Source organism: Thermobia domestica, chromosome 7 (genome assembly GCF_964235325.1).
Source record: "Thermobia domestica chromosome 7, izTheDome1.hap1.1, whole genome shotgun sequence".
Taxonomy (NCBI): Eukaryota; Metazoa; Arthropoda; class Insecta; order Zygentoma; family Lepismatidae; genus Thermobia; species Thermobia domestica.
The window spans coordinates 175,831,475-175,844,216 of record NC_137460.1 but is presented as its reverse complement, the minus strand read 5'-3'; the positions used below and the strand labels follow the sequence as shown (position 1 = coordinate 175,844,216).

At 34.7% G+C, this 12,742-nt stretch overlaps 1 protein-coding gene across 3 annotated transcripts in view; it reads left to right on the top strand.

Moving 5' to 3' along the window:
* LOC145690578 (uncharacterized) overlaps positions 1-12,742 on the top strand; it is a 622,228-nt gene that overhangs the window by 173,274 nt on the left and 436,212 nt on the right. For all 3 annotated transcript variants that reach the window (XM_081765603.1, XM_081765604.1, XM_081765605.1), the window contains exons 3-4: positions 4,255-4,308; positions 5,820-5,907. In XM_081765603.1, the coding sequence (XP_081621729.1) occupies positions 4,255-4,308; positions 5,820-5,907 (142 nt within the window). The remainder of the gene's footprint in view (positions 1-4,254; positions 4,309-5,819; positions 5,908-12,742) is intronic.

The following is a 12,742-nucleotide window of genomic DNA, read 5'->3' as shown; positions in this document are numbered from 1 at the left end:
TAAATCTAACCGTATTTATATGCAACCCACATGACCGTGTCACTCGGCGGGTTAACATAAATGACAGGCGATATAATGTTAACATTTACTGCAATCTTCTATGGTTTTTATCATATCACTTGAAAGCGAAAAAGTAAAAATTATCTAAGTAACAAAGTTTATTGCGTTCCGGGGTGACCCCAGCGAAGCGGGGTGAACGCTGCTAGTTATAATATTAATTTGTAGAAACAACTTGAAAACTTGATGCAGTTCTCCTGATGTTGAATATGCTTGCTATAATGTATATGATTGCATCTTGATGTTGAAATTCTTGTGAACAGAATTACCCGATTTCCATTCTGATTATTTCTTTCTTCATGTAAAATATTTTAAGTACGGTACATATTTTCAGACAGTGAATAAAATAGTTACAATTTTCAAACTACTTTTTATATTTCTTGACAATTGCAAACCATTTTAAACTAAAATACTTAATAAAAGAAATAATGAGTGCAAATTTTTCAAACTTTCAATCGTTTGAAGATATTGAAACAAAATAATAAGAGTGACCAAAAAATAATATCCTGTTTTCCAACTAAACATGTTCAAACCAAACTTTTGGACGAAACCTTTGAAAACAAAAATTGTAAATTTAATTGTTTGGGAAGCCAGAATGCTGAAACTGCAAATTATAAAGCAAAATTTTCACACTAAAGTTTTTAAAAGAAACTTGGTTTCCAACTAAAATGTTCAAACAAAAAATCAAAAGAATCAAACAATGATTAAAAAATTAAACAGAAATTTAGTAATCGTTTTTAAAATATTAAAGATGGATAAGAAACTGATGAGCTAATCAAATTAATTGAATGAAAATCATTCCACTGATCAGTCAATTAGATTGCACATGGCAACTAAATTATTTCTCCAGCAACAATTTCAGTCTTCGAGCTGCAATTTCAGTCTTAAGATTCAAAAATGTTATTGCAGTGATCAAGAAAAATAACCAAAAATTTTAAAAGTCTTTTAGAACTGTTAAACAGACTTGAAAGTGATCGGCAAATCAGACGGTAGTTTCTAGTGATAAACATATCAGAATGTTCGAAGAATAACTTTCAGAAATGGCATTACATTGTGAATGATGAATACAGTTGAAAGTATGATAGTTTTGTTGGTATTGCATATCGTTCGACTTTCATATTTTCAAGTGTTTAAGGGTAGGCCAAATGTATTGCTTCCGAAATTTAAGAACATTAACTTAAATTACTCATGGACAATGAAAGATATCATTAGTCTTTCTTTATTAGTATGATCATATATTACAACATATTTTACTGAACATTAAGCACAGCACTCAAAATTACCTGGTAACTGAATTTTCTCACCAAAATTTAAAACACCCGTGAAATATAAAGTAATACCTTCGACAAAACACTTTTCACCCATGGAAATGTACAAGTAAGTCCCACCTTAGGTACAGAAATTCATATTCAAGATAGAGGTAAACTTAAACAATATATATTCAGTTGACCCGTATAAGAATCTATAAAAGCCTATTGTACTACGAAGTCTCATCAAAGAGGATGAAATAGGTGAAAACCTTCATATTTTGAATTTTTAACAATGCTAAACAAGTGAAAGGAAACAAACAGGACCAACCTAATTTACAATAATATTTAATCGGGATATATAAAAGATTTACCAAAATTGTTTCGTGACCGTTTCTAAATTTAAGAATTTACGAAACACCGCTCACTAATTTTAAATACAAAGTATCAATACACACTTACTGTATAGTGGAGAACATATCTTGTATTAAGGCATATAGCAATATTACGTTGTAATCCCTCATGAGGGAAGATATATTTAGTCACTTCCGACTAGTGGTAAATACATGGTAATATTAATAAGGCGACATTTTATCCCACTGAACGGGATAAGCAGGACCACCAAAACATATATCATATCCTAGTCCAAGAGGAAATTTACAATTACTAAATTCACAATTCACAATTACTAAATGTTATTGGTAAGCGAACGCATGTCATCAACTTACCAATATCCTATGAAAGACAATAGACTTCTGCACTCAACCATACAATTACACAACGTGTTGAAGGTTTATCAAATAATACAGCTTGATTCTATAACCAAGTACGTGATAACCAGATAGTATACACATATTTTAGCAATATTCGACCATAGAAATGATTAAGTTGTCTATTCAAATTTACAGTTGCATATTCGTATTCTAGAAAACATTTACAAGATTTTGTTTTTCGCCAATTCCAAAATTTAAGTGTTACTCTACATGGTAATATACTATGATTGAAAATAGAGGTCAATTCAATATAAGACCCAAATTTTGAGAAGGAATTAATGTATTTCTTCCCTAGTTATGTGCGTGGACCCCTATTCTCAACCATAGTACTGGGGGCCGCGGTGGCTCAGTGGTAGAGCGTTCACCTCTGGTGCTTGGGGTCCCGGTTTCGATCACAGCCCCCGCCAAGTGAACTTTGTGGTGGACAAACACTGTTTGCATGGGTTTTCTCGGGGTTCTCCCGTTTCCACCCACTTTCTTCATTCCACCGCTTCATTCATCACTCATCATCACCGTCTCCTTTGACCTAACCGGCTTAACCGTGGGACGTAAAACTTAAAGATTTCATTTTATTTTCAATCATAGTACTACGTAACGTGATAAAAACCTAATAATAAAGGAAAGGTTAGGTAAAAAAACCTTCGAAAGTTACATTTTTAGCATTTGTTTCCCGTAAAATTGAACAAGATAGAACACTCAAACATACAGAAGAACATACCTCGGTCTCATAATTCCATACGATTTTTTTTTTTTCAATTTGATAATTTCCAGAATTTAAGGGACATCATCTACACAGTCCTCAAAAAATGTAGGGAATGGGCTAAAGTATTCCTGTCAAAATTAATAGGTGGTAGTCCTATGTACACAAGGGCATTGACCCTGTCCAATGGCGGAGGCTTGAGGTAAATTCCATTGGGAGCAAATCTCTCCTTAAACACAACTATACTACTGGAAATGTAATATTTGGTATAGAAGTTTGTTTCCGTTTTAAGATTAGAGATACTAACCGGTCTTGTACCATAATTTGCTAGATACTTCTGATTGCTGTTAGAACATCCACTCTCTTATGCTGGAACCTCGTTAAGTAAATATCACAACTATTTTCCACTTTTGTTTGTAACCAGGAAATATACCATCAATTTTGATCAGTGTATTGATGGAACTGCCTTCTAGCTTTCGAATTCTGCAATATTTTGCTACTTCAACTCGCAACATAGATCCTGGATTTTCTGGAATTGTGTGTGATTGGAAACTCTGATTCCTTTGTTCCATTCAGCCAGTTCCGGAATAGAAGTTTACTTTCAATTTCTGGGAACTTTAAAATTGTAAGATACGTGGCACGTCCAGAAAGTAAGTTCCGTTTCAATTTATCTCCGCAGCAGCGCTGCGATCGCAGTTCCGCACATGCGTGGTAGACGCTCTGTATCAAGGAGAAGAAACGTGCGCCATTTGGAGATCGCTGTCAGTCACGTACGCTTTGTTGTGCTTGTTTAAAATGTCGGTGTTGATTGAAAATCCCGCCGCTTGTGAAATCAGAGCGGTGATTCTGAATGCGAGGAAAGTGAAATTTATCTGCAAATTTGCGATATTTACGGACAAAATACGATGAGTGATTCAATGGTGAGAAGATGGGTCCGACAATTCAATGAAGGACGTAGTGACGTGCACGATGAAGAACGAAGTGGGTGTCCATCTTTGGTTACAGAAGAACTGGTTCACGCGATTGATGACAAGATCCAGGAAAACCGCAGGTTTACAATTAGTGTTCTCGGTATGGAATATGGTATGCTTGGCGGTCAACACTTCAACAATGACGACGAGCTGAAAGAAACTGTTTCTAACTGGTTGAAGACACAGGCGGCAAACTTCTATGAAGAAGGTATACAAAACCTTGTGCCACGCTATGACAAATGCCTGCAAAATTTCGGCAGTTATGTGGAAAAGTAGTTTAAGAGTTGTAGAATTTTGTGCAATAAATAATTTTTCTGTATCTGTACACAATTTAATTTTATTACCAAACGGAACTTACTTTCTGGACTTGCCACGTATTACTACTAGTATTAATAATAATGATCTTAATAATAACATTACTTAAGTAATTTTATCTAATCTTTCTGCTTTTCTAAACGTATAGTTTGAAATACCATTAACACCTCTCACCATTTTCAACTTTCTAGGGATTTATGATCCATGTAATGTTCAAGGAATGGCTTGCATAGCTCGAGAAAAACGTAAGTTATATTAAATGATACTGTACTGTACTAATGTAACTGTAACTGTACTAATGTAATGTAACTGTACTAATAGTATCCTAATTTTATTTCACGTGTTTCAATGTGCTCTCATGAACAAAATGTAAGAAATAATATGTTTACAGAACGTACAAAACAATGTGCGGGGAACGAAATTTCTGATGGTAGCAGACTGAAAATAGTATTAGTAAGGAAACGTGATGAACAGAAACGAAATGCACATAGGCGTGAAAATTAGTAGAGGTATTCATATGGTATTTCGTGATATAAGAGTTACATTTGGAAACAGTTCAGTAGTTTTGTCCGTTAAATTAAAATCATAACAAACGAAACGAACTAACTCATTGGTCTAGGATATCATTCCTATACCCTGATTGTGAGTAGTATTTCATAGGTATGGGAGGACTGAGAATAGTCCCATCTTACATCATGATTCCTCCATACATAGAATAGTCTAATTAAATAACGCTAGCTGAAAGAAACTACGCTCGATGCTTTGCGCTTGAATACCTGTCGATAAGGCTAGATAGCGTTTTATCTGTGAACAAGATATTATCCAATTGCTCCTGCATCATTGATTATTTTTCTCTGCACCAATCTGAATAAACATTCGTTTGCACTGTGACGATGTAAGACACCTTGCAAGATATCTAGCAGGTATTTGCCCCAGCAAATTGTCTACACCCTCTAAGCCTTCAAACTATGATCCTTGTTGCAGATTCAATCGCTACTAAGATTTGAGGCTATGCTATACCTATTGTCATTGGGTATTCTCCATAATAAACTATTTGTTGGGCCATTGAATTCCTTCGGGCCTCCAATAAATATCCATGACATATTATTAACCAGCTGAGATCTGCATCAGAACCTTAAATAACAGTGTGTGTGACATTGAATTCACGCGAGACATCAAACTGAGTCTGACTCATTTCTAAGCATTCAATGACTTTTTTTATAATTGTCAACATCAAGACGATTTCTTTGGGCCATTCTGCTGCTCGTACACTGACAACAATGTCGATAATATGGGTATGTGAACAGTCTATATTACTAATCAAAGAGACATGTTGATGTCCTGAAACAGGGTTCATCATATACTCGGCATGAATGAGTAAATAAATTGATGGAGAGTTGTTACGTCGGAGATCATGTGTGGCAAACAGTTAAAGATTCGTTGAGGAATAAAATCAATGTATGTTCGACAGTCTGCAGACAATATGTTTTGTTTAATGATACTTTGAATTTTCGTAAGTTCTGGAAATGAATGTAGTATTAGTATTTATTATAAGTTAGTATATATATATATATATATATATATATATATATATATATATATATATATATATATATATATATATATATATATATATATAATTATACTTACCGATTTCCTCTGAAAAAGTGGAAAATAATGTAAATTAAAGACATTAAACTAAATTCATTATTTAGTCATATTACTTGCTGAATATATACAATTATTTTACTTTCAGAGTCAACGAAAAGTACAACGAGTAAATGTAAATGCTTCGCAGAATGTAACTCTGAAAGCTATCAAACATCAATATTTGTATCAATGAAGTGAGTCTATTTGTTTAATTATTCTTTAAAAAGTATTATATTAAACATTAGTTAAAGAAGGATTCCTTGATCCTAAGACTGGTAAAATAGCATGAACATATTTTGTTGCAAGAGTGATAGAAATTAAAAGTTCAACAATTCCAACAACGTCGGGACGACTCTTCTTCTTCTTTTTTTTACAGCATTTCTGTTACTACTATATACTGCAGTGTGTAATATACATCAAGGTCAACATGCAGGCTACAACATTTTGCCCAACTCAGCAAATCCGGGCAGGATTTTAGACAATCGTGCAACATCTACTAGTTATGTTTTCGTTCTAAAAGTTTTGCTAAAAAGGGAATCTCTTATATTGAAAAATAGTAACATTCCCCAATCAAATAATGCGCAATCAATAGAGGAGTGAAGAAAAGTGAGAAATCCAAAGTTTTACTGGCCAACTCCCATAAACACAGGAGAAAGAAAGAAAGATCTGGAATGTGTGAAAATAGCAATGCAAAAGATACACTGACATAGAAAGAACTTCAAACTGATTAGTTATCAAAATGACGTTTACAGAACAGTATAGTAAGCAAATATTGTACCCACAGACATGCTCAATAACATCATATGTAATGCAGTGCTGCCAACTGAGCACAAAATGATGTTTTGTTAAATGGCATGGAACACAAATTATAACATATAGAAACTGTAATTATGAATGAAAATGTATGACCGCGCACAACTATCAAGATAAATGTAGAAAAAAAAAGAAATAAAAAGGGCCAGTTTGTGCAAGAGAACATAAATACATTTTAAGTTAACGGGTGATGGTGTTTACTGTATCTTCTGCTGGTAACACATCGTAACAAAATAGAAATGAACGTGTTTTGGTATATATGAATGGAATACTTCCTCATAATGAATATGTATTTACTATATGACGAGGAACTTTTAAACATTTTGAATAGGTTTGAAAAAATAAATAATATACATGTTTTATACGTTTATTATCAGTGATACTACTCAAAGTAGTATATATGGTCTCAAAAACGAATTGGTAATAAAGACGAGAAGAGAAATAAAGCAACTCTTGACTCTTTTAGACAAGGCCACGTAACGATTTTATTTCATGATTCTCGTAACGAGTAACTCGCTCCAGTTTTGTGTTTCAGACATTTTTCTATTGACGTGATGAGTAGCATAGAAAGCTCTGAATTAATGAAGGGATTTCAGAAGAAGATAAAAAGAAAATTTTTATCAATGTCTAATTACATTCAATTCAACACACAATATACTCCAAATATAAATATGGATTCAATGTTATTATATCTTATAATTCCCCTCGTGGGTCTCTTGTGACTGAAAAGACTAAAAAAACTTATAGATGAAATTAAGAAAAAACGAAACATAAATTTTCTATATTGTTCTACAATATAAATGAGTAAGTGAATTTTTCAAAATACCTTAAAATAGTGTTGCAACGACTCATTCGAAGGGAAATGAGTTTTTATGTAGACTTTTAGCTCCCTATTCCAGTGACTAAAGTGGTACTTTTCTCTGACGAAAATGTCTGAATCCTTTTACCTCATTAGCATACGTACTTCAGAAATTTTACCTCGTCTTTAAAAGATAGAAATTTTATGAAAAACGTATTCTCTTATTTTTTTATTTACGTACAAACTAATTATTTGCTGACCAAAACTACATAATTTCATTAAAATTCAAGACTGTTACAGTTTCACCAACTAACTCTTTGGCTTCATCAGACACTATGTGATACAGGATAACTGTACAATCGTATATACATACAACAGTTAAGATATCTTTCTTCTGATTGGCTACTGGCAGCAGCAAATCCCTTTCAATTATACTTATTTGAAAATTTCTCTATAGATGCATTCTATTGTTGCTAATTACACAAAATGACGATAGTAAGACTATCCATGGCTTTGGATTGATTATTTTAACTATATATATGGCTATATTTTCATTTATTTTAGATATTGTCAGAAGAAGGATATGTTAGATATCCGAAACCGTTATTATAATTTAAAATAAAGTGTGTTTTAAGCTTTGGTCAGTGTTTCTTTTGTTAAAATGACGATCTTAACTAATTTAAACTAACAATTAATTAACTTAACTTAAACAATAAAGTAAACAATTACACACACACACACACACACACACACAGATATATATATATAAACATATAAACACTATTACACCTAAATATGCACACATATATACATAGACACATATATAACATGTACAACAATCAATATATATATATATTCACATTTTATACTTTGAGCTTTTGTAACAATTTATTCCACTGTTGGTCCTGAGTTCCAGTTTATTACTTTATTACCCTCCATTTCATGGCTTAGAATTCTCACTTCTTTCCAATTTACTGCATGTCCCATGTCTCTTATGTGTTTGTAGACCGCATTTTTATTCCTCTCTAACCTAACGCCATCTTTATGTTGTTTTATACGTTCTCTAAGTTTCTTTCCAGTTTCTCTAATATAACACATATCACACTCGCTACACTGAATTTTGTATATCACTCCTTTTTTATCCATCAGTGTCCCTTGCTCTTCTTCTCTCTTCTTCCTTCTTTTCTTATTACTTCCAGTAGTCTCTTGCTTCGTTTTCTGTATGTTGATATGCTTCCCATCTTCTTCAACATTCTTTTAATAATTTTTCTTTCTTCTCCCACTTTCCATCCCCCATCACATTTTTCTTTCTCCTATCCCCCTTCACTTCGTTCTCCATCTTGTCTTCTTTCTTATCTTTCTCCATTTTTGTTCTCCCATCTTCTGTACTTTAACATTTTTCTATCATATTCATTATTCTCTAGCTGCTTATAGAATGTTTGTACTACTTTGTTCTGCTTTGTCTTTTTTACTGCTTATATGCATAATTCTTTTCTCCATATTATTGATGAAATTCATTTTGTTCAAATGATCCACATCACTTTTGCCGTGGCAATAGTTTCCCGACGAGGAAATTTTTGGTACCATTCTGTGTAGATCGCTCCTTTCTTTCTCCTTATTCTCATATCCAGGAACACTATAGCCTCTTCCTTTTCCACCTCGAGTTCTAGTTGTATGCCTTTCTCTGTATCCTCAATTTCTTTTACAAACTTTTCCAATTGCCTTACAGTTCCTTTCCAAATCCCTATGCTATCATCAACATATCTCCCAAAAAACACTAATTTGTCATTTCCTTTTATCCTTACTTTCTTCTCCCAGTCGTTCATAACAATTTCTGCCAGCACTGGACTCAACTTGGAACCTATGCTTATTCCCTCTTTAATTTTTACTAACTTTTTACCTATAGCACAATAACTGTTATTCCATATAGTCTTCAGGGCATCCTTCAACCCTTCTCCACTCCAACCATTGATCCTCCAATCCTTCATCAATTCTGTAATGACTTTAATAATGTTGTTCCTTCTTAGGCTTGGAAAAATAGCTTTCACGTCAATACTGAACATGATTGTTTTAACTTTGCTCTGTCTACTTTCTCTATCCTTCGTTTTAACTCAATCGAGTTTTTCACACTGCTAGTGTCTTATTGCTTCCCTAACATTTCTATAGTCTTCTTTAACTCCTTCTCTAGTGGTTCAAATATATTCCCTCTGCAATCTAATACTGGCCTCAGTTTTACCTCCTTATGAACCTTAGGAAAACCTTTCATTATCGGTATTCTACCTTCTTTATTGAGACCTCTTTCAAAATCTGCTTTTGTTACTGACACCAACACTTGTTCTTTAATTTCCTCACACATAGATCTTTCACATATCACCTCGTAAGTATCATCACAGATATCATTCAACTTTGCTTTGTACCATTCTTTATCCATTACTACGATGGCGCCACCTTTGTCTGCTTGTTGCACACATATGTCTTTTCTTTTCTTTATTTCTTTCAACACACTGTACTCTTGTTTTGAAAGGTTCCCCTTTGGCTTCTTTATGTTCGTTTCCACAATCACTTTAGCCTTTCTTCTTATCTTGTCCTTTATCTCCTTGTCTTGAACTTGGACAATCGCTTGCTCTATAGAATATATAACATCTTCTGCGTCCACTCTGGGTTCTTTCACTTTAAACTTATATCCTAAACTCAATATTTTCTTCTCATCATCTGACAACGTCACATCACCAATTACTATCACTTTCTGTCAATATTTTCCTCTTCTTCTCTCTTCCACCCTAACCGCCATCCTTTTTCTCTAATATTTTTTCTACTTTCATATTAAAATCCTATTCCTACACCTCCAGTATCTTCATAACTATATCTCTAGTAAATATCAACAAACCATCACTAATGTCACTTCTTAACTTCTGCGTCTTTTCTCCATTCAAAGCTAAAAAACGTTCTCTTACTCTAATCTCATTTCAAATTAGTTATTTTTCTATCTTCTTAATGAGTCTTTTGTACCTGCTTAATTCACATCTCACTCCCTTTCTGTCCATCTTTAAACCTTTTGGTGTAACCTGTTGCACTAAACACTGCCTCAGAAACCACACTTGCTGCTTCTTCGATATATCGGCTCTCCTCCTGTCTATCCATTTGTCTATGCTCCTTTTCAGCATCGGAGCCACACCAACTGTGATATTTTATATAAGTGGGAGCTTTGATTTGTTATAATTAAATACAAACTAATTATATGCTGAGGAAAACTATATATTTTCATTAAAATTCAACACTGTTACAGTTCCACCAACTAATTCTTTGGCTTCATCAGACACTATGTGATACAGGATAACTGTGCAATCGTAAAAAACAAAATAAAATGATACTGCTTTAAACAGGAGCATTGAATCCTAACGAGATTACCTGTAAGCTTTGTAACAAATTGTGTGTTAGTTTAAAAGGCCTAGCAATTCACAATAGCAAATGCCATTATAAAATCAATAAAACCAAGCCATGCTCACTTTCACGGAAGTCACAATCATCCATTGATAATGTCGATTACCCAAGAAAGATGTCGAACTCGAAATGCAATAAGCTTCTAGCAAGATTAAAGTCTTCTACTCCAATGTTACGCAGGGTACCTCGAGGGATCTCTTTCTTTCCTCACATAACACTGTGCGTTCCATCAAAAGCTGACAAAATGAATAATTTCACACCATGGGTTAAACAAAGAGTGCAATGTTTGTCTGATTCTCGCTGCGAAGCCCTTCCTAACAACAATAAAAAATCCTTTAAAGCTCGACGACCAGTAAATTCCACTTTTAACATCAAGAGTGTCGAGAACAAATTAGTAGACGGTGATGTCCGCAGCGCAGTAAGGTTTCTCATCGCAGAAGATACTATAGCTTCTCCGAATGGAACTGTATTAGAAGCATTAAAAGAGAAACATCCGAGTCACAGCCACCCTTTTGAACCTCCCGGTCTCATTGAGCCCAGTATTGTAGCGCCTAGAGTATCAGCTGACGAGTTTACGAAGGCACTTAAATCCTTTCCCTCCGGGTCATCAGGAGGTATGGACAGTCTCCGTCCTTCAATATTAAAGGGTCCCCTATTATCCCAAGACTGCAAAGCTAAAGACCATCTGACTAACGTCATCTGTGATTTTCTCCACCTTATTATTTCGGGTGATGTGCCCACGTAAATTAGACCTAGTTTCTTTGGAGCGTCACTAACAGCTTTGAGGAAGAAAAGTGGCTGCATTCGTCCCATCGCAGTAGGCAATGTGTGGAGGAGATTCTCAGCCAAAATCATTTACATTGAATTAGAAAATCTTTAACACATTTTCTATCCCCACACAAACTGGGAGTTTGCGTCCCACATGGAGCAGAAGCAGCAGTCCACGCTGCTCGCATGTACTACTCTTTTCCACACCACCAAGAGAAAGTGTTTCTGAAGATAAACTTTAGAAACGCATTTAACGAGTTGAATCGTGATTTATGCTCATACAGGTAAAAAACAGTTTTCCGTCAATTTATCGTTACGTCCATCAGTGTTACTCGCAACCGAACAACTTATACTTACAGTTAGGAGACGAAATAATTATCTCTTCGCGTGGCGTACAACAAGGCGACCCTCTTGGCCCTGGTTGTTCGCACTAACTCTACAACCCATCGTTAACAATATCAATACGGAACTGAACCTATGGTATTTCGATGACGGGACTGTAGCTGGAGACAAGGATACAGTACTAGGGGCATTATAAATTATCCATAGACAGGCTAAGGAGATCGGATTGCAAATGAATTTCTCCAAATGTGAAGTCAGCTTTCTAGGAGTCTTCAATGAGCAGGCTAATAACCTCTGCAAACTGTTTGACGAAGCCGCGCCTGGGATTCAAAGAATTTCGACAGATAACGCCAGCTTACTAGGAGCAGCATTATCTAATGAGGCAAGACGAACAATATTAAAAGACAAAATTTCTAAATTAGAATTCTTCTTTACACGTCTTTCTTTGATTTCAGCACATTCTGCCTTTTACCTACTACGCGCCTCATTGTCCATGCCAAGGCTGCTATACTTTCTTCGCTGTGCTCTTGGAGGGATGCTGATCTTCTGGAATGCTATGACAACATCTTAAAAACCGGTCTAGAATCTATCCTGAATTGTTCACTCAACAATAACTCTTGGTTGCAGGGTTAACCACGGAGGTCTCGGTATTCGCCGTGCCATGGACCTGGCTATTTCATCTTTTCTGTCTTCATTCTATTGCGCTAAGCCATTGATCGAGACCATTCTCCAACAAGATCTTAGTCTTGTAACTGATTCGTCACTGAATAGATAATCGGGGGAAATCCTTCCGGAGTTACAAAATTCTCCTGGAGGAATTTCTCTAATCGAGCTCAACCTGGGTTACTATTTTTGCAGCACTTCCT